Source organism: Gopherus flavomarginatus, chromosome 1 (assembly GCF_025201925.1).
Source record: "Gopherus flavomarginatus isolate rGopFla2 chromosome 1, rGopFla2.mat.asm, whole genome shotgun sequence".
NCBI classification, from domain to species: domain Eukaryota; kingdom Metazoa; phylum Chordata; order Testudines; family Testudinidae; genus Gopherus; species Gopherus flavomarginatus.
Window position 1 is genome coordinate 129376369 of NC_066617.1, and position 27994 is coordinate 129404362.

Consider the following 27994-nt stretch of genomic DNA (forward strand, 5'->3'; position numbering starts at 1 on the left):
GGCTCTGCTAGATCTTTGTGCTTGGCTCCTTCTTGATTGGAGAAAAAAAAGTTATACTATCTCCCAAATGCAACCCAGTTGGGGCACCGAAATGAGATGTCGTCCATAATAAGTGGTGCAGATTTGTGATCTTCCCTCTGTTTTTGCATGAGGAATGGAATAGTTAACAATGTTGATATTTAAATGATCATCATTGGGCACCTGAGTTTACACCATAATGTAATGAATGAGGCAATTCACACCTTTCAGAGCTATCCAGTCTCTTTGCAGACTCGCTTAAATGGCTACACTCCTGAGACCTCTCCCGTTGGCTTAGTTACTCCATCTGTGTGGAGTGCTGTCTACATGGTGGAGGTTAAGCTTTGAATCAATATTTTGAAAAGAAACATTGTTTAAATTAATAATGAAAATTCTAAGGGAAAACAGTCACTCCAAAAAATGGGAATGGTGATTTTTCCCACTGAGTTTACTGCAGGAAAGCTTTTGATTTTCTGACCAGATCTAGTGTATTTGCATATATTTTTAGGTGCTTGCAGGAGAGTGTGTATGCTGACTGTAGTGTCCAAAGGTCCCAATGACACTGAAGCCCCTTTGTGCTAGACATTGTACAAACAGATGGAATAGGAAGAACTGACTAAGCGGAGACCAAAGCCACCTCGTTGTCCTTGTTCAGAACCCTCCTTAAAACTCTTCTTTGCTCCGATACCTATAAAAATACCTGATCAGGTTGAGGCAGGTGGTGTGCTGTGACTAGAATGGGCAGGAAAACAGGATTTCCCTTCCACATACTCCAGTGAAACCATGACACTTATATGAAATAAGAAGATTCCTGTAATTAGTTTTGGTCAAGCTCTTTAATATAGGTCCACAATCAAAATAATTAGCTCACTCTCTAGAAGGTCTGAACTAAGCAGTTTAATTCTGTTAAGTGATTCTTAGTGTGTTTTGCTATAGGATATAGTCTTTGATGTCTCTTTTGCTGGTTGGTCAGCCCCTCAGTTTGCAGCCAGTTCTCCTCCAGATGACTGGCAGATTCTCTCAGACACATCAGGACTATATATTTAGGTCTAGGCATATTGGAATTGATGATTTTTCCAGGAAGTTATGGGTTTTTGTGACTGGAGTTTGACTATTTAGGTTTTTATTTTGATGAAGCCGCCCACTAGCAGTAAAATTTCTTGTATTCTACAGCATTGAATAGAAAAGAGGTTTAGGTTTTCAAAGTATCTAGCTTTCCTTTTTACTCTCCGAAGCTCCTGCAGAGAAGGCATCGTGTATGCATTTATTTCCATAGACAAGGTTGAGTGTTGTGCTGTCTGAAGGAAAGAACACATTAAAAGAGTAGATGAAAGTATCTATGCTAAAATGCAGCTAGTTAGAACTATGGATTGCTTTTACAGAGTGATCTTACCGACTGATCATATAATATAACTCAGTCCAACAGCCATTACAGTCCAAGGACAAGCTCAGGAGACTGGCAGTGGAAAATCATGGCTTCCACTTCCAGTGTAGATTGCTGGTTTCCCAACCAGCCCATGTGCATAGTGATGTAAATTTTCTAATGTCTGAGATTTGTTTTGTGAGCTGTGAGACATGAATGGGTTTCAGGCCATTTCCAAGTGACCATGTATTTAATAACACCACTATGCAATATGTGGTACCCTTTTCTGATCTCAATAGAAAGGCCAAAGAGGATAAACTCCCCTCACTTTGGGAGGTAATGTCTCCACAGGCAAGCATGGTATACATTAGCAGGGTGAGGCAGCTATCATGGCTGTAGTCTGTATTGTACCTGTTCTTAGGATATATAAAGGACATCCAGGACTATCAGTATTCATAAGCATAAACTCCTGTTGAGAGTACTGGTTTTGTTCCCTTGTACACCAGTCTAAATCAAAAGCAACTCTATGGGGCCAACATTCATCACCCACTTGTTAAATTTTCAAACAGCCACCTTTTTGCTTTGTCCCCCTTCTGTCCCTCATGTTTTGGGAGGAGGCCCCCATAAAAATCTTCAAAATTCAAGATTTCAAAATTTGTTTTTGTCACAATTAAGGGTGAAAAGTTAATCTCCGGGGTTTTGGGGGTAGTGGGGGGTGAGGGATTGTTGGAATGTAGTATTCTGAAATATTTTGTTTCGGAAACACTGACATTATTATTTACTTTGCATTAGAATATTGATTATTGCAATGTAATATAAAAAAGTCAAAATGGCCTCATCAAAATGAAAAATTTTGAAAATTTTCCATCAAAATCTACACGTTCCCAGAGAACATTTCGCTTACCATGAGACAGCATTTTCCAATGGAAAACTGTTCAATCAAAACATTTTCTACCATCTCTAGCTGTGACCACTATCTGTCATGCTGAGCAGTATTATCTCATTGTTTCTATGTAGTCCTGTGTTTGTATCTACTCATTGGCTCTTATATTGTAGGTTCTTTGGGAAATGGACTGACTTTTTGTTCTCTGTTTGTACAGCACCTAGCACAACAAGGTTCTGGTCTGTGACGGGGCCTCCTAGGTGCTACCTCAATACAAATGGTAAATTTAAGAATAATCTCAGTTAAAGTCAACAGTATTCCATTGGTGTAAAACCAATTGAGAGCAGAATCAGGTACATTATCATTTTTGAAACACAAAGAACAACCATATAGTTTCAGTCCAACATGACTTATTTCAGCTCAAGGAAAACAAGAAACAAGGAAAGTAGCCTCCATGACAACACAATAGTCATGTTGCCTCATTAACAGGCTGCAACAACCAGAGAACAAAATGGCTGCTGTCTCTATTAGACTTGATCAAAAACATTCCATTTAAACTTTTTATTGAAATAGAAAATGCCTTTTCAACCAAAGTGAAATTGCCATGAAACTTTATTTTTCAATGAAAGATTTCAAAACTAAAAGTTTTAAAATATTCAAAAACAATTGAATGTTATGTTGTTAGGAATATAATTACTCTGTCCCTCTGCTACCCCTGCCTTTGTCCAGGGGAAAAATTAAAAAAAAGCAAGAGAATGTTCCCTCTCGCTACTAAAATGAAATTAAAATTAAAACCAATACATGGAAAAAATGGTAAGTTTTAAACAAAACTAAATTTTGATTTCTTTTGAGCTTTTGTGAATGATACTTACCTTTTTTGACCAGCACTAGTCCGGACGCGTAGGCAGAGCTCTTAGAAATGTTCAATATACAGAATACCAAAGCATCACAGTTTCATAGCCATAGCACCATGAAGTAGGAGGAGGAGAGTGCACAAGGGTTGTTAGTAAGTATTTTACTTGCTTTTTCAAGTCAGTTATTCCTAGCCTCTGAATGCTGCTTCATGTAGAAGAGGTTCTTTCTCTAGCAATCCAGTTTTCCATTGCGTCTAGAGTAAATAACCAAGGCCGTTTAACATACTTCCAAGAGCTTTTTCCAGTCCCCCAAATTTGATGATTATTACACTCAATATTCATGCTCAGGGAGGTAGTGGGGGAGAATTTCCCCCTTTTTAGTAATGTATGAAGGGGTCTTGGACACCACTCATGAACATGGGGGCTGCACTGGGGGAGATTGATTGTCATTAGTGTGAAGGGGGCATAGATTTTATGGGAGAAGAGAGACTATTCCTTTGTTGATGTAAGTGGACTTAGTTATGTGGGGTCTGTGTTGAGAGAAAGGATCATCCCCTTCCTCCACAAACCCACCATTAATGAGGAAAGGGCTCAGATCTTCTTATAAGTGTGTTTTCTCCTTTTTGTGAGTAGGGAAGATGACCCTCCTATCACTAATGTGAAAGTTGTTCAGGGACATATAGTGAATATTTACCTTTGGTACTTGTGAATGATGGGCTGTATGTTGCATCAATGCAATTATCTCTAAGAAATCAGTGCTCATGCAAATGCAGTAGTGCATACTCACCGATCCACACGCTACTCATTGATCTCAGCTAGCCATTTCTTTATCTGCTTCACAAAACCTTCATCCACTTCAAAGTAAATTGCCTAAAACAAGAAGCCAAGTTCATGATAAGAGTGAAGATTCATGTGAGCCAGAATCTAAGAACTAACCACTTTTGAGTCTAATACAGACCTGTCAGTTATACTTTTTCCCACTGGGGGTGGGAAGGGCAAGGTGAAACGTAGCCGGTTTCATTTTTTTCTGATTCCAGGCTCAACCTGGGAGGGATTTCCCATGAAATCAGAGAAAGTGTTCAGAAATGACTGGCAGTGAACTGTTTCAAATTCATCTTTTATCTCCCTGGTTTATCCCATATTTGGTCAAACAAAGTGTGGCTCTACACCCAATTTGAGAGCATTTCTCTTTTTGTGTGTCGCACCTGAAAAGTTCCATGGAGCTGGAATGCTTGTCTCTTTCACTAATACAAGTTGATCCAATAAAAGATATCACCTCATCCATCTTGTCTCTATTATGTAACTGTCATATACGTTAATTTGTTTCTTGTTTAACCAGAGTACCAATATTGCTTTATGTTCTATAAATATCTAAGGCCTGCTTCTGTTCTGTTATCCTGATGGCAATCTTGAAATCACTCCACTGATGTAATACAATGCAAATCAAAACAGAATCATGCCCCTAGGGAGTCATTTCTAAATGGAGATCAGGTGAAGGAACCAGACTTACCTGCTGTGATTCAGCAATGCCATATCTTATCAGGGTGGCAAAATGTTCACAGTTAGACATTACTAGATTGTAGTCTATATTCTTCCCCACCAGGTGCTCAGCTCTCTTTACCACATGAGAAAGAGGTAATGGAGGGTGCTTTTTATCTAATTGGTTGTTTACAGCATAGCTTGAAACACGAGCCACGTTCCTCAGACGCTCCTTTTGCACTTTGGCTTTGAAGAATTCTCCATTAAGCATATTATTCAATCCTTCTTCCAACTCTTAGAAAAAGAAAAAGGAAAAAAAAAAAAAAAAGACAGCCAATAAGAGGTGAAAGAGGGTTGGCAGTTTGCCCAGATCTGACAGGATTGACTAGATCCTGACAAATAACGTGATTTTTTTGGTTCAGTGGCTGAACTGGAGGAAAAAAATCCCCCCCCCAAAAGTTTGTTTTGAGTTGACTGAGACGTTTTGTTAGAGTCAGAATGAGATTCCTTCATTACATTTTGTTTAGTCTGGGTAGATTTTTCACCCTAGTTTCGTTATTTTTAAAGCATGAGCTAGATTTCAAAACAAAGTCAAAATGTTTTGTTTAGAAAATGTCAAAACAAAATGTTTCAACTTTTTAAAAATTAAAAATTAAAAATCTTAAAAATCTTTTAAGCTGAAACTATTCTCCAATTTGACCCAAATTTGTAAATAGTTTTGGTTGACCCCAAACTGTGTTTTTCAGTGAATAAGCTGTTTGTCAAAAAAAATTGCAGCCACCTCTAAGGGTGTGTAACAGGGTGCTGGCCAGGAGACCTGGACAGGCCCGTTAGCCCCAGTTCCCATTAAGGGGAATTAATTGGAGCTGGCAGGGTGTGGCTCATTGCTGGGCTAAAGAACAAACACCTTTGGGTTTTACGGGCCAGGGGGCTGTATAAAGCTCACAGGAAGGAAGCAGAAAGAGAGGAACAGGAAAGGGAGGAACCTTAGGCTGGAGTTCCCAGCTAGCTGCAGAAGCTAGCTGTCCCCCAAGGGGCTACCTGGACTGAATTGAACTGTATATAAAAGGTGGTGGGAACAAACACAGAAAATAAAAGGGCAGTGGTGTTTGCACAGAGAGGTCTCTGGTTGGTTTTTGAGAGGAGCGGTGAAGTGCACTGCTATAGGGTGATATCTAGAAAAGGCATACTTAGTGCTGCTTCTCTTGGTTGGCCCAAGAAGAGCAATTCCTGACTGAGATATGCAAAGCATACAGTATCTCCTGTTGGAAGTGAGAGGAAAGGTTGTTGAGCGGTTAGGGGGAAAGCTGGGATATGGGAGACTTGAATTTGAGACTCTGCGGTTCCACAGACTTCCTGTGACACATTTGGCTTAGTTGGGACATAGTCTCTCTCTCTGCCTCAGTTCCCCATCTGTAAAATGGAGATAATAGTACTTTCCTACTTTAAAGGAAGGGTAAATGGAAGTAGAGATTGTGAGGTTCTCAGATATTGTAGTAATGGAGGCCACATGAGTACATTAGCTAGACAGAGTTGAGACACTAAGCATTACTGATGAACTAAAACTTTGAGGGAAAGTTGGGATGGTCAGATTTGAGGCCCAAATCTGAAATGAGCAAATACTGGGCCCCAACTGCTTGGAGCTTATTGTGGAGACTGAATCTTTTCTAGCTGTGGTTGAGCCAAAGAAGGGCTAGCAGAACTCTGAGTGATCAGTGACTTTTGGTTTGTGATTTTAAGTGTGAGAAATTTCTTGGGCTCTCCTGACTCTGAGATGCAGCAAGAAAGGCTCAGAGATTACGTACAGCTTTGAAGATCAGAGGCAGGAGGAAGAGTAGAGGGAACAGTTTTGGTTATTGCCTTTTCACAAGTGTGCTTTCCCCCATCTTACCACCCAACAACCGGAGTGTGCTTTAGCCACATACCTAGAGTGGACATCACTTGGGTGAAACAAGAGTTCAATCTCCAGAACCCAGTCAGGCCTTCATCTATCTGATGAGAATGCCAAGGGACCAATTAGTATAAATTGTAATGATGGGTCATGTGCTGTGCACACCTCTCCTGCTAGGAATTGCGTGAGATCATTTTTATACAACAGTCAAAACATCAGATGAGAATAATTTTGGATTATGTGATGAATCTATGGAAGGATTCATCTTTTTATTCTTATTTATCTGGAAATGTGAAGTGGACCACATATCCCTTTCCCACATAGATGCCCCAGTGTTGGTATCCCACTCTCTGAAATTCAATCAGATCTCCAGGCTCTAGCATTATTGCTGAAGTAAGGAGATCCCATAGATCCCATATCTGAAAGTGAAAGAGATTGGTTGTTAAATCTTCGCTAAACAGTATATTTTTCTTTAAACCTTAATAATAATAAACAGCAAATACCATATGTTTAAGATGTGCATGTGGCTTCTCCTGGCTTGATCCAGAGAGACTCATCTCCCATCCAAGACAAGCTGAACTCAGTTCCAAGTTCCAACCATCTTATCCAGAGAGCAGTGAATCCTATCAGAGACTACTCAGCACAACTTCTACTGGCTCTGCCCAGGGGAAAATAACTTATATCTTCTTACAACATACAGCCTCTACTGACTTGGTTCCCGGGGAAGGAGGCTGTCATCTGAAGTATGTTCACTATGGGACAATCCAGATCTAGCCACTCTGGCAGTGAAAGTCCTTTCGGCATTGGAAATAACGCAGTTCCACTGGCTTGGAGCAGCTGGATTTGGGAACTACAGAAGATATGTTCAACCCCTGCATGGCACAGAGCAGAGCTGGTGAGGGTGAGAGGAAGAAACAGTTCTGAGTTTTCACTACTGCACAGCTCCTCTGTGTTCTACCCACCCCTTTGTGGAGGGGTCATGGCCGCTCAGAGGGAGGGGCAAGTGGGGCAATTTGTAGGGGCCCCCACGAGAGTTTGTGGGGCCCCTGGAGCGGGTTCCTTCACTCACTCTGGGGGCCCCGGAAAACTCTCGCAGGGCCCAGGGCCTTGGAGCTTCTTCTGCTCTGGGTCTTCGGTGTGTGTGGGGGGGTCCTTCCACTCTGGGGCAGAAGGACCCCCTGCAGCCGAATTACCGGCGAAGCAGGACCTGCCGCCGAAGTGCTGGGTCTTCGGCGGTAATTTGGCAGTGGGGGGCCTCTGCCGCAGGTCTTCGGGGCACTTCAATGGCGGGTCCCGGAGCGGAGGGACCTCCCTGCTGCCAAATTACCTCCGAAATGGGGGTCCCCTGCTGCGAAAGACCACAGGCCCCCTGAATCCTCTGGGCGGCCCTGGGAGGGGTTGCCCAAGGCACCTTGGAGGTTAGTCTATGTTCCATGTATACACATAGAACTTAGATTAAAAATAAATATTCTTGCTGGAAAGTTGCAACGAAAACTACTTTCATTCTTAGAATTCAGAATGATAACACATAAGAACCCCACACAGAGAGAGACAAAGAAGGCTACTCCTTAAGACAGAGAGGCGTAACTCCTCCCCCCCCCCCGCACCCGCTTACTATAGACTGATTGGCTGCAGACTGATTGCTGCTAGGCCCAGTTTGCATGCTTCCCCACAGAGCCCCCTAGCCTGCAAGCAAGACCAGAAAAAACCCTGAAATTTGCAACAGCAGCTTACAAGTTTAACACACCAATAGGCAGGAGCAGTCTCCTCAGATTAGAACCACTGCCTATTACTGCCTTGTGGGGAGGGTTCCTTCTTCCCCTGGAGATCTCTCCAGGGCTCAGCTACTCAGGCTTGGCACTGTGGGATAGATTTGGCTATCTCCTATAGACTCAGGCAGCGAACATCTCCTTTTCAGTTACAGTGCAGTTACCATACAGCAGGGGAGTCATTTGCTATTATGGAGCAGCAGTGACAGTTACCTGCTCCCCCCCCGCAATTTTTCATAGGTCTGTTTTCCACTTTCTTCCCCCACCCCGCCACAACATTGCAAGACATCATATAATCACATAGCATATTCTATATGCTGGCACAACTTTGTCCCTCCCCAGAAATAATGCCCCTGACATACAGAACCAAAACAAAGTGGTAAGAACTGTCACTCAGTGCTGCCAAACCAGCTCTAATGCTAGTGTTGTGTTTGCTGCTCATGCTCAAGCATCAAAGGCACGGAACAAAAGCTGCTGGAGAATCAGGATATGTCCCTCGTTATCACATCCCTGGCAGCAGCACATCACATGGATGCCCTTTGTCCTGTTTAACAGAAGGCCTGTATCCAATATTCTCCTACCTCTCCCCACTCCCATAAACACAGACCTTCATGGGACTGAAACCTCCAGCTGAGTTGTCAGAGGAGGTGCGACAGATTTGGGTAGGTGGAAGTTGGGTTGCACACATTCAGAGGCCCTACAAACACTTTGCAGGGGTTCCAGCTTTGTTTAAACTAGCTTTGAGAGATGTACACAGAGAGTGCAGTCATGGACAGATGGGAGTGGGTAAGGATGGTCTCCACTAACTGTTGAAGCTCAGCTTTAATGTCACATCCATGATGTGCTGACGTAACGTAAGAGAGTTGAGTCAACTGCTGTACATGGGAAGAAAGTTACTTACCCAATCCATGTTCTCACTTTCTTTCTGGATTATTCTGAGCTCTTCTGTGTGACAGGCTTTATACTCCTTTCTTTTCTGACAGCAAGAACACAATGTGTTTGCACAGAAAACAGTTACTCGTCTCCTCTCAGCTGGTTGCAGCTGAAGTGAGGGCTGAGGTGGGGTGTTACGGCCAGTTTTGTTTATCGCTAAAAGGCTGAATTCCAGGAATGAGCATTGTTTCTTTCAGGTCTTTGTGATTTCAAAGACTTTTAAGTGTTTTCTTCTAAACCCTGAGCAGAGTCCAAGTTCATTGTCGTCCTGAAGTGAACTTTAAGGCATTTTACTTTAAGGCACTGCTGTGTGTCAGTCAGAATGCATCCCAGAAGTTCAGAATCAATGTACCTGCTGCTACACCTTTTGGAGCATGCAGCATTCTTCCCATGTGCTGATATTCCAGCTTCACTCCACAGGCAACCCCACTGGGAACAGTTCTTAAACTCACCTGCAGAGACTGCAAGTGCGCCTGATCCATACATGGGCCACGCAAGGGAGTGAGCAGGCTTCTTGCACCTTACTCATTCTCCCTTCACCTCGTCTTAATTAGTATTTAACTAGGTATGATGTCAAATGAGGTTAGTTGGTTTGATCTCTCTCCTTCTACCCCTGGGCTTTAATTCAACCAGTTTAGCATATACCAGAGTAAAAACATGCTTAGTCTTTACTAGTGTTTTAGAATGTATTATCTCAAACTGTCTAGCATAATTGAACATCACATCTTTAAATTCTTATCAACCCATGACCAATGTGTACCAACAGAGGGCCTCTCTTCATAGTCGAAAAAGTGCTTTTTCTACTGAGTTACCTTAACAGAGTTAACATAACTCAGTCGTGTTCCCACCTTGGCTACACCACAACCAGCTAAAACAGTCTTAAGTTGTGTCCACATGTGTTAATCAAGATTTTCAGTTGAGTTAAGCAGATCGGATTGGGCTAACAACAGAAATAAGTACCTTTTTTGCCCTATAGAAAGTGCCACATAATGTGTCTAGATTAGGAGAAAAAAATGGAGTGAGTTAAAACCCCCAATTTAACTTCATACTCTTTTCCTAATCTAGAAAATTCCATAAGGACGAGCACAATGTTGCCCAGATGGGAAAAAGTGAGTGAGATAAAATAAGAATTCAGTCTTAACATTTCCCAATTGTCTACTTGTAATTTTATGACAATCTTTAATTTAATTGGAATATATTTTCCTCAAATTACTCAGTACTATAATAATTTTTGTCCTACAACCTTTGATATAAATTGTGCAGTATTTTGTAATGTTTGTATTCTTCTATACTTCTATTGTTTTTGTTGTCTTAATGGTTCAAGGCATCTGTAATGGGGAACCTTACCTCTCCCATGCAGAGATGCATCTGCTGCCTCAGTTTCCCTTCTGCAGCGGTAGTTTTGTTTTCTGGCTAATGCAAAAGCCCCATCCCTTCCAGAGCAAACAAAAGTCAAAAGGAAACAAAACAAAAAACAAAAAAATGCAGACACGCTCCAATCAAAGCAACCTTTCACTCAGCTACTCATTCCCTAGGGTACACTCTCTCTCCAGGATCCATCTGAATTTCTCCCCTTCTGTCAGGGGATCACAGCTCTTGGTGCAAGGATATAAGTACATTGTCTGCAGGTATTGCCACACAGTCATAGGGGAGCTCCCTCCCTCCTTCAAATACATACAGAAGGTCTATATGATAAAAGCAGGTGTCTCCTCCACCCTCACTCTGTCTCCCTTCGTGTGCCCTTCCTCACAGTACACCCAGAGTATCCAGAGGCTATCATTACTAGCCTCCTAAGGTTATAGGCTTCTTCTAGAAAGTCCTTTTCTCTTTGGGGAGATGCAGAGTTCAAGTTCATTATTCCCTGCCCACTCCACATCTCTTCCCCGAGGCCCTTTCTCTCCCCTCTTCCCGAGTTTCTCAGCAGGGAGACCCACACAGCACAGTCCCTCGCTGTTTCCTGTCACACCATGGAAAAAGAACGTACTTACAGTTCAGCTCCCTTCCCCACAATGACTGTCAGGTCTACAGCTCCCATCATCTTGAAAACTAGAATTCCTGGAATGTCTTCATTCTAGGCTGAACTGTGAACCGACCTTGCTAGGCTAACAGCCTCCCTTACAATATCATATTGACTTTAATTTTTTCATACAGTGTCACCTGCCCCCCTTCAACTCATGTCTCCACTTTGGTCCTTAAGTGTTTTCTTGTTTGTCAGTCTGACCACATCTCTGCACATGACATAGCTCCTGGGATGGGATCTCATTGGCCCATAGCCTGTTGATTGAGACATACAAGTGGGGTATGGTTTCAGAACCCTTTTCCTTTCTTGGCCTTTCTTCAGAGGTTTGGTTTTTTCAGCGTTGTCTGCAAAAGATTACCCAGGCAATTGTCTAAGACTTGTTTAGTTGTACTAAAGAAAGATTTATTAAAATAGAGGGGAGCATTTTAAAACAAAAGAAATGATTTGCATAATATATCTGGGATTAAGTTTAGCATAAAGTAATCTGGATAAGAATCCCTCATTTTAGTTCAATGAAAAGGAAAGAAAACACCTTACATTTCTAACAATCCAGTTTTTCCTTTGATCCTCTTGGTCTGCCTGGGTCTCAGAGCTCTAACTTTTCTTCCAAGTCCTCTGCCAGATATATGTAGTGGAGTCCTCTGATATATTTGATTTATCAGCATAGATACCCCTCACAAAAGGATTTGCCCAGTTGTTGTGGTTGATCATACCTGACAGTCCTTCTGATGGCTCTCAGATCCATTCAAAATTGTATATAGTACCTAATTCTTTTCCACTCTGCCTCTAACTAGGTAGATACACACAATAAAGGGTTGTCTTAAAAGTCAAAGTTACAACGTGTTTAGCTAACACACATCATCTGGGTGACTGTCATTGATTCCTGTTGATTACCTGGTGGTAGGAAAGATGTCGGTTTCTTGAGTAGGTGTGGATATATGTGTGTGAGAAGGTGATGTGTATAGTTAGGGAGCTTTCCTCTGCATTGCCTAGATAGACAGCTCTGAAAACTCAAGTCCTTTCTTTATCCACAAAATCGATACAGCTGAAGCACTGCCCATGCAAGCTTCCCTCCTTTGCTGCTACTGTCTTAGCCCCTACAGCTCCAGGTGGTCATCTTTAGGTGGTGCAATGACAGCTCATAGCTTTATGTGTCTATTCATCCATTGGCTTTGCTGCTGAGAATGCTGACAGGGTACCAATCAGTGCCATTTATTGTGGGGCTTGTGATACGGGCACATGACCACTGCACTGAGATTACCAATTCATTAAACAGAGACCACCAAGTATCCATTAGATGAGAATGACCTTTGATTAGTACTAATCTGGGTCAGCTGATTACCTAGAACGGAGACTCCCTATTCTGTTACCAAACCCAAGAGTCATCTGGTCCCCTTGTATAGCAATGGTAACATTCCTAACATAGGGGAAAATTAGCCTTCCAAAACACATTAGCTCTACAAATATCCCAGGTCTCTGACTAACTACAGACCTGGTGAAAATAAAGGGAGGTAAAAAGAACCCCAAGTAATTTAAGTAGACCCAGCTATGGAAACAGCACAATCTAAGTCCATATTAAAAAAAAAATCCCTCTCTAATTGTCACAGCTTTCAGAAAACTGGCTGTGATGTTTCATTTGTTTCTAATGGGAAAAATTAGTCTCTGACTCACAGGTGTCTGGAAGGGCCAGAACAGTTGTCTTAGTGTATATTTCATCATAGGTTTTTCAAGAAATTAGTAGAGAATTATGTCATTCCGTGAAAATATCATGCCACCGGAATTGCTGTCATGCCTGCCTCTACTTAGTGAGTTGAAAAGGTCAGCTCATGTTAATGTTTGAGCTGAACAGACGTTTATGTCATGAAGAGAGTTTCATAACATAACATCATTCTGTTAACATCCTCCTTTTATTTTGTCTGAGGTTTATTCTCACCCCATTTTATTTCCTCATTGTTGTTTTTGCATATTATCTACAGTTATTATTTCAGTGTTAAATATAAAATCAAGAGCTACATTTCGAAGTGGGTAATCGAGTCTATGGTCTTGATTTGCCTCACACATTTAACTTCAGTATACACTTGATTTCACACTGATTTCAGTGTACGCTTGATTTATACCAGCATAAGTAAGAATCAAGCCCCGTGAGCTTTAAGGAAGTCTTAAGTTTGCTAAGGGCTGTGTAAGTTGGTCCCCTGCCCCCTGCATCTTCTTGTTTCCCTCAATGTACACGAGACAGCAACTTAGACTTCCTTAGAGTCACTCCCACTTTCCAAAGTGTAAACTTACTTCTGCTAGTGAAGTGGGGGAAGGGTCCACTCACCGTAGGTTAGCCTTCTTGTGGCTGGGTCTGTGAATTAGTTTTCACTCCATCTGGCACCCCTTTCCATACATTACTCATGCTGTAACCCACCCCCTTCATGACTCAGCCCTCCAGCCAGTCAGTATATAGTCTCCTCACACCCCCTCTTTTCCCCTAGTGAGTAACAAAGTCCCATTGGATAAGCTGTCCATATGCCATCTGAGACAGTCTTCTGTTCCAACTCCAGTCCTGAGGCCTGCCTGCTACTCTGGGTTCCAGCCAAGGGACCCTATGACTAGCAAACTAGGTCTGTTCAGTCTCAGACCCTGTTGCTGTGTTATTGTGCTCTTTCCTACCCAACTTCTCTATCGCCTTGCCTATCTCTGGGTTTACCCCCAGAGCTTCCTACACTCTCCATTGCTACTTCTCCCCTGTAGGCCTCTTGTACGACTTCCTAGCCCAGGGCAGGACCCAAGGGCTTATTCTCCCCCTGGATCTCCTCCTTGTCCATAGCCAGCTCCTTTTTTCCTTTAGGGAGTAATCACAGATCTCCTCTCTGCAGCCTCTGCTGCTGCTGCTCACATCCTTGCTTTATAATGCTCTTCCAGCTCATCTGTCATTAGCCCCTGTCAGTACCTGGTTCCCCTGAAGGTACAGCATCTCTAAGGTGAATTGACTCCTTCTGGCCCATTCAGGGCTTGTGTGAAGTGGACACTCCATCACACTGCCCTATGCCCATCCCCTCTGAATTTCACTCCTGGTCTCTCTCCCTGAAAAAGCAACACATTTCTCCATCTCTAGGAGTATTCTCAAGAGTAACTTGACTCATTGTTTAGTTGTGTCATTTTGTATACTGTAGTGTGCTTTAGCTATTTGTCTATTTATACCACTAGGCCCAAATCCACCCTTCGAGTGCACAGATTGATTATTGAGTGCTTGATAGATCTTAAGGGACACTAGCAGGAAGGAATTCACCTTATTAGACCGCAAAAGTGCTTTTGAGCCAATCCCACTGCCATCACCTCCACCCTAAGGCAGCAATAGGCAGCATGATCCTAGCATGCCATGTATATGAGGGAAAGAACAGGAGGATCTTAGTAGTAGCTGGTATCAGTGAGGCACTGAAGAACTGAGCTCCATGTTACATAAGGTACACAAACCGTGTGGGGACTCCCAAATCCTGGCCCTAATTCTGCTCTTGCACAGCAGAACTGTGCTAGTTCTTCTACTGGGGATGGGACTAACCTACCTGTAAAGGAAGATGCAAGATTCATTCCATAATGCACTGCTGTCTGGATCTGTACAGTACTTTCCACCACTTGCCATTTCTGGAACGTAAGCTGGCTTGACGTGCACGCCTGTTTAAGAGAGTTTAACCAGTGTGTTAAGCCATCAGAAACACCTAGCTAGATAAGGTAGATAATAGAAACCAATTCAAAGAAAGCTAACAAAAAACAAAGCAAAGCATTTGTGTACATTGCTTTGTTAGTAAACAGCAAAGTGTCTGTATCATTTCCCTTTTTACCATAAAGGCCGGTATTTAGGTGCCTAAAGTTAGGTGTCTAAATTCCTCTGAGGTTATGAGCCAAGATTCTTATTCACTGTACATGTCCCAGGCTGAGTGCATATTCCTATAAATAGGATATGGACAATTAAAGCAAAACAGACCATAAATCATCTCAGTCAGAAAACTAAGCACCAAAATACGAATCCTGAGAAGTGCTGAGCACTCACACCTCCATGTAAGTCAATGGATGTTATAGGTGTCATGCACTTCTGAGAATCAGGCCTTCCCAGGTTTATAATATCGATAGCCTCCCTAGAAATACAGACTCCAGTCTTTTTAAATGGCTCCCTACTGTTGTTCTCATTCTAGAAAAAGAATTACATTCTAGTAGGTGAGGGTAAAATGGGTGTGTAAGGGAATATGAAGGGAAAACAGAAAGAACAGGAACTGAATGGTGGATGGCTTTCAAAATGAAAATACAGAATAACAACATTCCAGACAACACACACAACACAGGGGCTACTACTGTGGCTAACACCTTTTGCAATCACACCAGCTACCTATAACTGCATATACCTTTAAACTCTGTTTTGTACTCCTGATCATGAGAAATGAATAATACTGCTGCTACTGCCATAGACAGACAGTCAGATACTGTTCAAACGCCCTCAATCCTCAGCCACAAGATCCCCTGTTATTCCAGTGCTCTGGGTTGAGTATAAATGATGCAGATAAACCACCACCATAGAATATAAGCACCAAAGTTTTGCATTAAAGGTTAGAACTGGGCATGTGATTCATAATCTGTCTATCCAGTCCCCATGACCATAATCACTGAACCCATCACAAGCTTTAATGTATTCTCAGAACACCCCTGCTATTATCCCCATTCTACAGACGGGGGACTAAGACAGCAATGCTAAGTGAATTGTCCAAGGTCATACAGGAAGTCTGTGACAGAACAGGGAACTGAACCCTTGTTTCTCAGGCTCAGGCCCAGTACTATATCTCCTGTTGCTCATTCAGGAATTGCAGCCTGTCCAAAACACAATAAAATTGGAGGAAAATTGTACATGTGTTAAAAATAAATAAATAAAATAGAAATCGGTGTTGTCCAGATAGGAGGACATGGCATAACACAACAGGATCACGAGGAGATGTGGTGGGGAAGGTAAATATAATTGAAACCAGAGTTGAAATTTTAAATGCAGGGGGTTGTGGGGTGGGAGGGTGTACTCAGGCTGCCATTTGGCCATGACACCTGGATTCATACCCTGATCCTTGGGCAGAAGGGTTTAAAAGCCTCGTGAGATCTTTAACACAGACACACACTGGATAACACCTTGGTTTTACATCTCACTGGATAACACAGAGGTATTTTTATTTATTTTAAACACATGTACAACTTTCATCCAGCTTCATTCTGTTTTGCAGACTCCAGCTGAAAAATTCCCGCTTTCAACACCAGCGATTGCACCCTAGCTGCTGTTGCTTGTCTGTGCTGAGCTGCAGTGACCCACTCCTGCCATCAAGATCTGGTTTTGCTGCTCCCCTCTGGTCTGTGGCTCTATCTTGATGTATAGTCTGGCTATGGCTGCTCTCTGTACATCTTTTCGCTCCATAGTTTCCCAAGGGAATGTCTACATGGCAACCAGAGATGTGACTGAAGCATGCGTAGACATACCCAAATTATCTTTGATCTAGCCAGCTTGAATAAAAACAGCAAATTAGCTACAGCAATGCAGGCTGTACAAGCCAACCCGGGACTCTGCGTATGTGTAACCTTTTTGTCACCCATGCAGGCTGTCAAACCTCTGAGTGCAGTGTAGACATATCCTAAGGCCATTTTCCATTGCACAAAGTTTCCTTGATGCTGGCTAAGCAGATCTCTCTATAAATTGAGGAGATTCAGGCAGCTGTTTGGGGGCTGAACAGAGGGTACCCAAAAGCAGGAGTCGTCTGGGAAAATCAGAAACATTTTAGTCAGGAGTTTGTAATCATGCCTTAGGTTAGGACATGCTTTGGTCAGGGGAATGTTTTTTTCAGGATGCTGAGAAAAAGGGGGAAGGGAGCAAACAGCAAAATTGTTTGAAGTTCTCACTTTCCCTCCCCCTGCTTTTCAATTTGTTCCTTTTGCTGACAGGAGCCTGGGCCATACCAGTCTGGGATTTCTTCACTTAATCCCAGCGACGACAGGTGCCAAGTGAAACGTGCTATGAAATGACAGTGACTCAACAAACTGACCTCACCAAACAGAGCTGCGAGGCTTTGACCCATCCCTCAGCCTTGGGACAGTGTTTTGTGTGTGGTATTCCTATTCTCCCGATCCCTCCAGGGTCTTCTCAAAGCAGCTTCAAAAGCTCAGTGCCAAGTATTGGATGGAATGAGCAGTAGACAAGCTGAATACTTTGTCTAGTATCTCCAGCTTTTCCTCAACATAAAACACTTCTCCTTGTCCTTTATTGAGCACACATCTTGGAACACGTTCTCAATCAATGCTGAGGTTACCCTGTACCTTTCTGATGGTATCCTATGAGCAGAATATGGTACCTATTCCTTTTCAAGGCCCAAAGCACTAAAGCATGCACATTATTTTGAGCATCTGAGTAGTTTCATTTGCTTAAATTTATGACCATTCTTAGGAGCTTTTTTGGATCCGAGCCTTTATTTCCAGCTCTACATCAGCTGCTGTGTGTTATGTAGGGACCTGCTTTGCTGTGGGGACAAAGATCTGAGGCTGAAGCAAAAGGCCAGATGCAAACATTCCTGCACTTTGAATCCAGACTTGCCTCGAACTGAAACTGCGTCTCCTCATCTTGGCATGTGCCTTTTGCCACACTATTGGAGAGTATGTGATGACGGTCACCACAGAAGAGGGCAGAAACAGCAATATTTGAGAGCACTAGAAGTGGCAGCAATATCAGGAGCTTTAGCAGGTGTTTGTTTTGGCACCTTCTCTTACCAGGTCTGCTGAAACCTGTGATTCCAGTTCCTGGCCAGGTTGACAGAAGCTGCCACTTTGTTATCAGTGTCAATGTGTTTATTTATGTGTTTAATCCATGTGCTTTGCTCATTTACATGGTCAAAAAATAAGGAATTCCTGTACCCATCTCTGGAATGTGCAGGCAAGGCTGGTGAAACCCTTCTAACAGTACAGGGTGCTATACAGCTGCATATGTTAGAGGTTCTTCTTGCTGAACCATGTGGGAAATGTCCTAGTAGATGTAATCCAGCAAGCAATGGGCAATCCGTGATTTAAACCTTGTGAAATGAGTCTCATGCTCTTTTTGTGAAGTATTATATAGGGTTGTGTCAATCACCACTTTTCTGTTTTACCCCTAAATATCCAGATTGTCTTTTATATGTATATAAATAAATATACAGCTGCATATATATATATATATATATATATATATATATATATATATATAGGAAGTGTCACACTGAAAGATAACATACAAATAAATTAAAGTGGCGAGGGGTCTGATCATTGCATCAATCACATGCACACAATTATTACTAACTTCAGAGTGAGTTATGCAAAACAGCTGATGGAATAATTGAATCCCACTTACTACTGGTGTCTCATTAACTGTGGATTCTGATCCATAGTGTATTAATTCATTCACTCTCTCTCTCTCATCTCCCTTTCTTGAATCCTTTTACTTTTTACCTCCCATTTGTCCCCTCACAGGATATGAGTAAATCCCCCTGAAGTCCAGGAGAGTTACTCATATCCTGTGTGGGGAGAATCAGATCTCTGAAGTATAAACTTTGAGGAAAAATACAAATGGTCCAAATGTTTACAAATTTTGGATGCATGTGTGAGATCAGGATGGAAATCTTGGAAGAACGGTCTTGCTTGTAGGATTTCTAATATCTTTTGGTTTCAGTCAAATTGGAAATACTGAGAATTGTCCTGTCTTGCAGTATTTTTGTGTTTCTGATTCTGGACCTAGCCAAAATGACTGTAGAAAGAGCAGAGTTGTGCAAAAGTTGAAAGAGAGAGAGAATGAGAGAGTCAATAAGTAGTTTGGGTTTGGTTCAAGAGAAGGGTTTTTTCAATTCTGATTTTACCTGAGTTAGTTTGTCCATCCTTAATGTTAAACATTTTGTGCCTGATTAAACTTCAAGATAATTTGGTGACTCTTTAAGCTATGTCAAATGAAAATCTGTTCACCACATGTTGGTTATCAGATTTAGAGATGGGTCCAAACCAAAACTCCATATTCAAATAATCCCAAAGTTTGGTGATGTTTGGAGCCAGATTTGAACCTCTCCAAACATAAATATAGACAGATCTACATTTTGTGTCTGATCCCGGTGTCTGTATTGAGAGGAACCAAAACTCTAGATCTGAAGAGCCTTGGACTTAAGGGGAAGTTAATTTTATTTTATGTATTATTCACACTTCTGTATTAGTTTATGAGCTGTTCTGATGCCTTTTCTATAATACCTGTATCTGAATAAACTACACTGTTAGTGTCAAGGGCAGTAATTATTGCTGCTTTCTGCTAGTCTTGTAACTTCTGCTGGGTGTGTATCCCACTAAATTACATGTTACCAAATGTTGATTTCAAACATGTGAACTGGTTCATCGATAATAATGTAATGGTAAGGGGAGGCGGTTCAAGAGAATCTTGTCTAATATCAGCGCATGCTTGTGATAGGAATTCAACTGAAGCAAACAAGACTAGTGTTCAAAGAGACACATCTTTTCTCTTATTAATAAGTGGACTCCTCACAACCAGAATTCTCATCTTGCTCTGGTTCAGTAGGTGATGTAATAGCAAATGCTAATTGAGACTTGAGACTTAAATTTCCCAAAGCTGAGACAGACTATAAAGAGAAGTTTCGCTGATTACAAAAACATACACCCTTGGTATTGGTCGATCATATACTAAGCAGAAAGGCAGAAACGGACAGCTGTCAGCTGCATAGGACAACAAGGATTTTTCAGCCATACTGCATGTAATCTAGAGTGTAACTAGTTTATTGCCAGTCCGGAGATGCCTTCTGCAGTATTAGTCTCAGTATGTTTGTTTTTATACATGCCTCTTTTTTTTTCTGTCTTCATTTTTGTGCAATTGCCCAGGAAATAGTCAATCATTATATAGGAGCATTTGAATTCTCAGAACATGGCCCCCCCAAGAGAGAACTTGAACTCTGACCTCAGTACAGCAGTGCTAGGATTACATAATACCTTTGGTAACAGGTCTTAGTTACAAAGAAGGATATAAACTCTTGCCCCAAATAGGGCCATGAGAGCACGGATCAAGGTCTTCGTTGGCACAGAGAGACTGAAACCACATGAAAGTTAGAGAAACATGTAACTCTGACAAAATCATAATTAGGGTTGTGTTCCTTTAAAGAAATAAATATGGTTATCCTTATTGTTGAGGACGGTGTCCTAGCCCATCTGTCCCCTTTTTTTTGATGATATTTAGTTTGAAAAGGCTTGAAATTAAAATTTAAAAAACCCCAGAGCAAATACCAGGTAAGATAATCAACAGAGCCCAGGAGGAGACATTATACAGTATCAGGATTCAAGTATTCCTGAGTTCAAATTCTGGGTTTGCCACAGATTAATTAACCTAGTTACTTAAGATGTGAAGTAAAGCTTTATTCAGGCTGTTTAATACTCTTTGCTTTATCTTTATCTTTATCTTTAACTTAAACTTTTGATAAACATAGGAGAAAATATGTCTGTTAAAGATTCAGTTCCCTGACTTCATCATTTAGGAGCTAGGAAAAGCCATGCCCACATCTGCACCAGCAACCAAAAAGTCAGATTTAACATTTCTGTTATTTTTGAAGTAAAAGCAGACAGAAAATAATAGATTTTAGATATTTACCCCACAGGCCTGCCTTCTATAAACATCAGAAAGATGTTAAAAAATATTGTGCACAAATCCAATCTTTTTTTTTCTTTTGCAGGTCACCTTTAAGTACAAGGTGTGGTCATGGTATTGTGTTATATTTAAGGACTAAAACAACAACAAAAGAACAGGATAGTCTGTATTTTGTCAACACCTGTGACACTTGTATTGCAGATTTGTTATTCCTGGGCTGTGGGAAAGTCACTAGAGTGTACAGTATTATTCTGTGCATAGTCTTCCTCCCACATGCTTCTTAAATGGTTGAAAGTAATTATGAAAATGTCTGCATGAGTCTGTAATGACTCTGTCCCTAGTCCATACTTTGTCACTGTCTATGACGGGTGGGCAAGCTACTGCCCATCAGCTGTTTTGATCTGGGCCTCAAGCTCCCGCTGGGAAGCTGGGTTTGGGGCTTGCCCTGCTCCTGCGCTCCAGCAGGGGAGCAGGGTTGGGGGCCACTCCATGAAGTGCCCAGAAGCTCCCCTCTGGCTCTTACATGTAAGGGCAGCCAGGGTGCTCCACTCTGCATGCTGCCTCTGCCCCAGGTGCTGCCCCTTCAGCTTCCATTGGCCAGGAACCTGTCAGGGATGGTCTTGATAATACTTAGTCCTTCCACAGATGCAATGGAGTTCTAGTGACTCATAGGCTGAGGGAGAATTCTATTTTGTTCTGGATCTTATAGTGTGCTGCTCACTGTCATGGCTGACAGGGGCGGCTCCAGGCACCAGCACGCCAAGCGCGTGCCTGGAGCAGCAAGCCACGGGGGGCGCTCTGCCGGTTGCCACGAGGATGGCAGGCAGGTTGCCTTCGGCGGCATGCCTGCGAAGGGTCTGCTGGTCCCGCGGCTTCGGCGGACCTCCAGCAGGCATGCTGCCTAATCCATGGGACAGGGGACCTCCCACAGGCAAGCCGCCGAAGGCAGCCTGCCTGCCGTGCTTGGGGCGGCAAAATACCTAGAGCCGCCCTTGGTGGCTGAGCAGTGACTGAGATTTGTGCTCAGAGAGCACAGAGGACTGAATCCTCCATTCCTCCCTCAGGCACAGCTACACAGCATGGAACTGGAGGTTTCCCTGAGGAACTAGTGCAGGAATGGGTTCCTGGAACTCTCTAGCATCCTGCCTTGGAAAATGGCTGACATGATGCTTCAAAGGAAAGTGTCCCCCCTCCCCTTCCCCTTCCCACCCAGTACTGCAATTCTGTACCGTGGAGATTGAAAGAAGATTTCTAGTACTGGAGAAAGATACCTGATTAACAAACCAGGTGATTGGAGTCCTTTATGCACAGAAGAGATATAGCTTTCCGACACTGAGCTCCCACTGCATCTCAGTCATGACCTGGTGGGACCACCTCTAGTGTAGGCTCAGTCTCTATGCACCTTCAGACGTTGGCCTCTATAAGACTATCATCACAAATGCCATTTATGGTGGGGATTTTCATGGTGTCCACTAGAAGATGCATTGAACCACCAGTTCATTTTTTCCATAGGCCGCTGAAGAGGCAGGTGATGGTAGTGACTTACAGTCATAATAAAAGAGAATAAGCCAAAATAATTTTTGTGAACATCTGAAATAAGCTGTGGCTACACTCCTATTCCCATCACATGTTTGCATACACTGTCATTGTCAAAGCAAATGATTAAGTGTTTCTCAAATGCGTCCACCATAGCTGCATGCATCCACAAGGGGCTTTTCTTATGGTAACAGTGGGCAGTGATGGGACAGTGGGGGGGTGCAAATCAACAGACCCTCTTCCAGGGATGCAAAGAGTCCTGTGGCACCTTATAGACTAACAGATGTTTTGGAGCATGAGCTTTCGTGGGTGAATACCCACTTCGTCAGATGTATTCACCCACGAAAGCTCATGCTCCAAAACGTCTGTTAGTCTATAAGGTGCCACAGGACTCTTTGCTGCTTTTACAGATCCAGACTAACACAGCTACCCCTCTGATACTCTTCCAGGGCTGTTAGTAGTGGTTGGGCCCTCCCTCCTCTGGAGACACACAAACTGGAGGAGCAGGCAGCCTATGAGTTCCTCACCTTCCTGGGAGCCGTGGGGTTGGGCTTCAGCCCTTGAGTGGTGGGTAGCAGGCTCTAGCCAGGGGGCTTCAGGCTCTGTACCCTGGCTACATGGTGGCAGGCTCTGGCCCTGAGCTCACTGTCCTCATCATCCTGGCCTCTCCTGCCTCCCCTACTCCACCATCACCTCTGGTCCCCATTGCCTCCCTACCCACCTCCCCATCCAGGGCTTAATTTGCCCCCAGGCTTGCGGGGACTGAGTAAATCTGCTGTGAAATGTGATATTTGTATGTTTGTTAATATCACTTTTCACAGCAGACTTAGTAGCTAGCAAATTGTAAAAAAAAAGAAAAAAGAAAAAGAAAAAAGACAAGAATGTGCAAAGCACTTTATTTGTGTTTCTATTCTGTTTAGGTCCAGTAAAGAATAGAGACAACTGTACATTATTTTTAATATAGAGTCTGCAAAAAAAAATCCACCCTAAATAAATTACAGTGATTTGGGCATGTGTATGTGCATATGTATTTTTCTAAAGTTAATTAAGTATTTTAGGGGAAATTGTCAGAGCAGCCACCAGCAAGAGTTGGCACCAGCTGCACTCTGAGGCTGCCAGAAAATTTCATAGAATATCAGGGGGTCATCTAATCTAACCCCTTGCTCAAAGCAGGACCCATCCCCAGTTAAATCATCCAGCAGCTTTTTGCCCCATATCCCTAAATGGCCCCCTTAAGGATTGAATTCATAACCTTGGGTTTAGCAAACCAATGCTCAAACCCCTGAGCTATCCCTCTCCCCCAGAATACTGCCTTTGACAGGTGAGAAACCCAAGGGAGGAGTAGAAGATGGCTGTTCGGCATCAGAACAAATCACAGAGATATTTTACCAACTGTACAAGTCTGGTTAATACAAAAACAATCTGAGAGGCTGCAAGACTGTTTTCACTTCCTTATAATTGTACGTTGCACAATTCTCTCAGTCTAAGGTCACAGTTGTATTTAAAATAGGAAAACCAGGAAAACCAGTTCTGAACAGAATACTGTTTTTTGTCAGTCATGCTTGCTGCAGGTTGGAAAATTAACACATGACAGTTCAGGCAGAATCATTGTGCACGGTGAGGATCCAAGGGCTCAGACTGATTCGCCTGAAATGGAAGTGAGAGAAGTGAGCCTCTTTAGACTATGGTCAGTTTATTCATGTGGTCTGCCAGAAACTTCCTGAGGTCCAGAGTGCTGTGCAATACTGGTCTCTTTCATCTGGCAAAATCAAGTTATAAAATTTGGCAGAGAACATCTGAACAGGAATCGGATGGGTTGTACAAATTCCATATTGGGCTAGGCCAGGACAGGAATGGGCTAATAGTCTGTCCTGGAGACAGCGCATGAGAGGAAAGATGTTCCAATGATTAAGTCACTAGTTTAGGACTTGGGAGGCTGGGTTCAATTCTCTAATTCTCACAGCTGTAAGCCTTGCGTCTTCCCTTCTGTAAAATAGAAATAATAGCACTTCCCCACCTCACGGAGGTATTGTGAGAATAAATGCATTAAAGATTGTAAGGGATACTATGGTGATACCATATAAGTATACAAAATAGCTAGAAACAGGCTTTAACTTGCAACACTGTCTAGAAGTGTCAGGCCTGGAGGGAGGCAGCTGCAGTTAATAATCCAGAGAGTACAGGATATAAATGTGAGGCGATAGGCCTCAGCAATAACTAGTCTGATCAGTGGACTACATGCTAAAGAGTAGCGAGGGCCCGGAGGTAAGTGTTCCCTTGGGGAAATGGAAAACTGTTGGGGTTTTTCCCAGTTAGTTAAAGAAACTTTCCTTGTCTCCCTGATGAAAGGACAGGCCTTGATTTGGACTAGATTGTTTTCCCTCTGGCATGGACCCCAACTCAGGCAAGGGAACTCCAATTGTTTTGACAATCCCATCTGGTGTGTCCTTTGTGACTCCATCTGTGGCCCACTAGCACTCTACTGGTCTGATACAGGCATTTGGAGTCGGGGGGCGATAGTCTTGTGGCTACATTACATGACTCAGGATGCGTCCACACTGCCCCGCAGTTCGGACTGTGGGGCGTGAATAGCCTGGTGTACCAAAGTGCTGCACTGTAACTCCCCTGGGTACTGCAGGTGCAAACTAATATGTTGCTACTTTGTATGAATGCAGTCCTGTTTGAAGCAGACTACATTATTGCAAACTAGGAACCTTTCAGTTTGCACCAACAGCATCCATACAGGGGAATTACAGTGCAGCACTTTGGTCAAGTGTGCGTACTGCTATTCACACCCCCATAGTCCAAACTCCCAAAGAGTGTACATATAGCCTAAGAGTAATGAAAAACTGGGTCTTGGTCCTATTTCTGCTATGGTCTTTCTGTGTGTTCTTGGACAAATCGCTTAATTGCTCTGTATCAGTTTTCCCATCTCTAAAATAGAACATGTTATTTACCCACCTTGTGAGGTGGCTGTGAGGCTGAATTCAACTATAGTTGGAAAACTCTTTGAGAAGGAAAGGTGACCTGGATAGAAAGCACTATAAAAGTGATAGACTATTATTGTAAGCTGTTCTCTTCTGCCTTGCTTCAATGCAATGGAAGACTGCAGTCAGTCCTCAAGAAAGGAAGATGTGGCATAGAAGAAGTCTGACATCATTGTTTTGCTCGGTTGAGCGTTCCCGGAAGAATTAGAAGTGCCTGCTTGAGTCTGACCACCAAAGAAGAGCTTTTGTAAAATGTTAAGATGCATAAGTCTATGATACTGCAGTAACTCCTCTAGAAGACTCTCATGGGTTAAGAAAAGAGAGAAAATGCTTCTGATTGATGGTCTGATCTGACTCTACTAAAGATGTCACTTATACAAGTCCTTCAATTGTTTTTCTGCTGACTAAGGTTCCTGGTAAGCTGGGCCGATTGTCCCTTCAGCACTGACCCATGGGGTCATGCTTTTGAAAAGCTGGCATTTCAGTGGTATGTCAGCACGTCGAAGAGCAGCCCTGTACTCCACAGAACTGCAGAGAGCCAGCAGTATAACCGTTAAGAAAAAAAATAAAAGAAGAAAATGTTCCTCTAAAAATTACACCTCTTCCTGCCAGGTTCCCTAAAGCTTTGAATGTCTGAAGTGGCTTTTATCTGAGAATATCAAGTTACTATACAAACATTGATTAATACACGATGCTGCTTAACTGAGTGATCCTGTCTGAATTGCTGCCATTCTACTAAGGTACAAAAAGTTTTTCTTCCTGGTCAGGCGCAGCGTAAACCCACAAGCGGTTTGCACAACATTAACAAGGACAAGATCTTCCCCCAGATAGGTGCCTACAATTTCCATTAAAATCAGTGGGAGTTGTTTGTAAGTTTTTTGAGCACAAAATCTGGCTCATGCTTGTCTTTTTTTAGTCTGTTTGTGCAGCAGGTTCCTGGCCCATGACTGAGGTTTCCAGGAGCTATTGCAATAGACAATTACTAATCTGTCCTAAAATGTTCCTCCTTTAATCTATTACAACCCCTCTCCCACGTTGCAGTCTGTCTCCTGGTATGTACTAAGTAAGAACACAAGCAAACTAGCCACCTATCAGAGTGGCTATGTAACTAGCAACACATATTGTGATCTGTTAATACAAAGAGAAAAAAAACAGTATTCAAATATAATTATCTGCCTTTTTATATTGTTTCCATCACTGTTGAATCTGAAACACTTTCTCCATGTTAATAATCTCACTAACTTTCTTCCTGTTTTAAAACCAGCCCAATTATGTTATTTTGTTACAGAGGCAGTCTCCCAAAAAGGAGTGGTACAAACATGGGGTGGTGTATGCCAGTTGTTTAACCATATTAGTACCAACTGATATTGTTTAAGGAACAAAAGAAATAAGGAGGAGAGGAGGAAGGATACATCTTCCTTGTTCCATGAAATTCTTTGCTTTTTGGCAACCTGATATGATTTAATTCAGGGTCTCAGAGATCATGAAATGTTCATGCTATCCTGGACTCCTCAAAGTATTTTTTTTCTCAAGCATTGTTCATTTCAGAGTCAGAACTCAGCAAAAGCAGAACCATCTGTTATACAATGCACAGTAATATCATCACTTATTGATGACTGAACCTTTTGTTGACAGGCTCTCAACTACTGAGCTCTAAATGGATACATGCCAGTGAGGAAGAAAAATGAGAATGGGCTGCAGAGAAGAATTTCCTCCTCATCTCCCTTCAAAGCTATCTGTCTGCCCCAATATAGTTTTTTTTAATCTCTACCTTAGGAAGTGAAGGTTGATGCATCTTGTTCTAGCAGAAGGGAATGAATATGATCCAAAGGCTATTTAGGTCAATGCAAAGGGTCTCCATTTAGTTCACTGGACTGGGAATCAGGCACACAGGAAATACTCATTTTGTTCCATGGAGCTTGTAGGTTGTGCAATAGAAAGTAAATCAGTAGCAAGACTAAGTCTTTTCCAACCCAACAAATGATTTGACAAGAAACTTAATGAAGCAGCCACTGTGACTCTGACTTATTGGTTAAGCCAAGTTAATCAGACCCTGAGATTTGTGAAGAAGTCAGAATGCTCATTTTGTGTGGATTTTAAAAGTGATGCTGAAGAGCATCCTGGCACTAGCATGTTACCTGGAATATAATTAAATTGATTCATCCTAACTCAATTCGTTCTCAGCTGGCTGCCCGTTTCACACAGGGCCTCCCTTGACAATGCATTAACCTGGCGCCATTATCAGTGTCCTGATGTCCTCATGATTTATTAAAGCAATGCCACTGCATGAGTAAGTTGCAATGAGAAATCATTACTCAGAGGATAGTTTTCTAAGGAAAAGGGTCCAGGAGCTGATTCATTTATATTGATCTGTTCCAGAATGGCAGTTCCAATGGTCCGTCTACGTGCTACCCTGTTTCGGATTGTGGCCAATGATAGATGCATAAAAAGAGAATGTAAAATGCTGTAAATGGGCCTAACTCTGTAATACCATGCACTGGGAAAAAGCTTCTTCACCTTACCTTAAGGTATGAGAAGATCCCAATGGTTTTCACAAGAAAAGCAGGGCTGGTCTGTAAAAGGGGGTGAAAGGGCTTGTTTGG

General features: G+C 42.5%; 1 protein-coding gene across 1 annotated transcript; it reads right to left on the reverse strand.

Moving 5' to 3' along the window:
• Window positions 1-871: 871 nt before the first annotated feature.
• Window positions 872-27994, reverse strand: LOC127032679 (phospholipase A and acyltransferase 3-like). The gene is made up of 7 exons (XM_050920085.1): window positions 27914-27994; window positions 14759-14867; window positions 6774-6907; window positions 4629-4893; window positions 3906-3988; window positions 3137-3372; window positions 872-1316 (listed from the first exon to the last, which is right to left on the reverse strand). The coding sequence occupies exons 3-5, from the start codon at window positions 6869-6871 to the stop codon at window positions 3917-3919; spliced, it is 435 nt and encodes a 144-aa protein (XP_050776042.1). The 5' UTR covers window positions 6872-6907; window positions 14759-14867; window positions 27914-27994; the 3' UTR covers window positions 872-1316; window positions 3137-3372; window positions 3906-3916.

Bases quoted from the DNA above. Each gene is read 5' to 3' on its own strand.
- LOC127032679 (XM_050920085.1), bottom strand. From the start codon at position 6,871: ATGCTAGAGCCTGGAGATCTGATTGAATTTCAGAGAGTGGGATACCAA. The intron at 4,894-6,773 runs AGATAAATAAGA...TTTCTTTTTCTA, and splicing joins GTGGTCCACTTCACATTTCC to AGAGTTGGAAGAAGGATTGA. The intron at 3,989-4,628 runs GTAAGTCTGGTT...TTCTTGTTTTAG, and splicing joins GCATTGCTGAATCACAGCAG to GCAATTTACTTTGAAGTGGA.